Consider the following 1,165-nt stretch of genomic DNA (forward strand, 5'->3'; position numbering starts at 1 on the left):
TATGAATTATATCTAAATAAAGCTGTTATTTTAAAAATCTATTATACCCAAGGTAATTAAACCTTATCCTTATATTTGAATTTGCTCTAAGAAGCTCTTATAATAAATATGATACTATGATGTGAAAAAAAGCAAAAATTTAAAACTATTAAGTCTGCAATTTATAACTTGGATGCTATTAAGAAGTTGGTAGTCCAAGAAATCATAAGTCTAGAGTCCTCTATTCTGAGAATGCTTTTACCTGGGTTATCAAGTAGCTTAGAACTTATATTTAAATATTCAATGATTGGATAATTCAGAATCATAGTTTTGGTGTGAAAAGGAAACTTGTCCATCTAATATTCTAGAGCAAAGGCAAATTCATTATTAATCACAGTACATTTGATTATTTTTTAATCTTTTAGAAACTGATTATTTAATGCATCCTCTGAATTCAGTCAGTTAATCAATCAATGACCTTATTAACATCAGTGCATAAAATGTATTGAGTTCTTAATTAAGTGCTATACACTGTTCCTCACATCAGAGATACCAGGGTAAACTCAAAGAACTTACATTTTAGGGAGAGAAGCATACATAAGTAAACAAATATATTTAAAAACAATGTAAAGACATGATTAAGCGGTATAAAGTATAAAGTAGGGTAAGAGGTTAGAAAATAACTGAGCCTCATCTCTGGGGAAGAGACATATGAGAGGAAACATGTCAAGAAGGTAGCCATACAAAGATGTTGGGGGAGAGCATTACAGGCAGAAGGATTAGCAAGTGCAAAAGGCCGTAAACCAGGTGTGCAAGCTTGTGTTTGTAGAACAGAAAGAAGGTCTATATGGCTCAAGAGCTGTAAACACAGGGAAAGGAACAGAATGATAAAGCTGGGGCCAGAATTGTACCAGCAACCCAGAAATACACATTCCTCTGAACTTTAATGCTTCTAAAATACCTGAAAATAAAAAGGCATTTTTAAAAAGTCATGTCACAGGAGTGACTTAGAATAGTTGCTTTAGTTTATTTAAAAGAGCTCCGAACCTCCTGGAAATCAAAGAATCTAGCTTAAAGAAGTTACAAGGTTGGATTTTTTTTTTTTTTTTGTCTCTAACCTCTCCCCATCAACTATACTTTTGCAATAGGATGTAATCTGCATTCAAAAAAAAAAATGATACTAAAG

At 32.1% G+C, this 1,165-nt stretch overlaps 1 protein-coding gene across 1 annotated transcript in view; it reads right to left on the reverse strand.

Annotated features, from left to right (window-relative positions):
• ARL1 (ADP-ribosylation factor-like 1) overlaps positions 1-1,165 on the reverse strand; it is a 10,025-nt gene that overhangs the window by 2,841 nt on the left and 6,019 nt on the right. The window contains exon 4 of the mRNA XM_012650241.1: positions 1,117-1,135. Within this exon, the coding sequence (XP_012505695.1) occupies positions 1,117-1,135 (19 nt within the window). The remainder of the gene's footprint in view (positions 1-1,116; positions 1,136-1,165) is intronic.

Source organism: Propithecus coquereli, unplaced genomic scaffold (assembly GCF_000956105.1).
Source record: "Propithecus coquereli isolate 6110/MARCELLA unplaced genomic scaffold, Pcoq_1.0 Scaffold316, whole genome shotgun sequence".
Classification (NCBI taxonomy): Eukaryota; Metazoa; Chordata; class Mammalia; order Primates; family Indriidae; genus Propithecus; species Propithecus coquereli.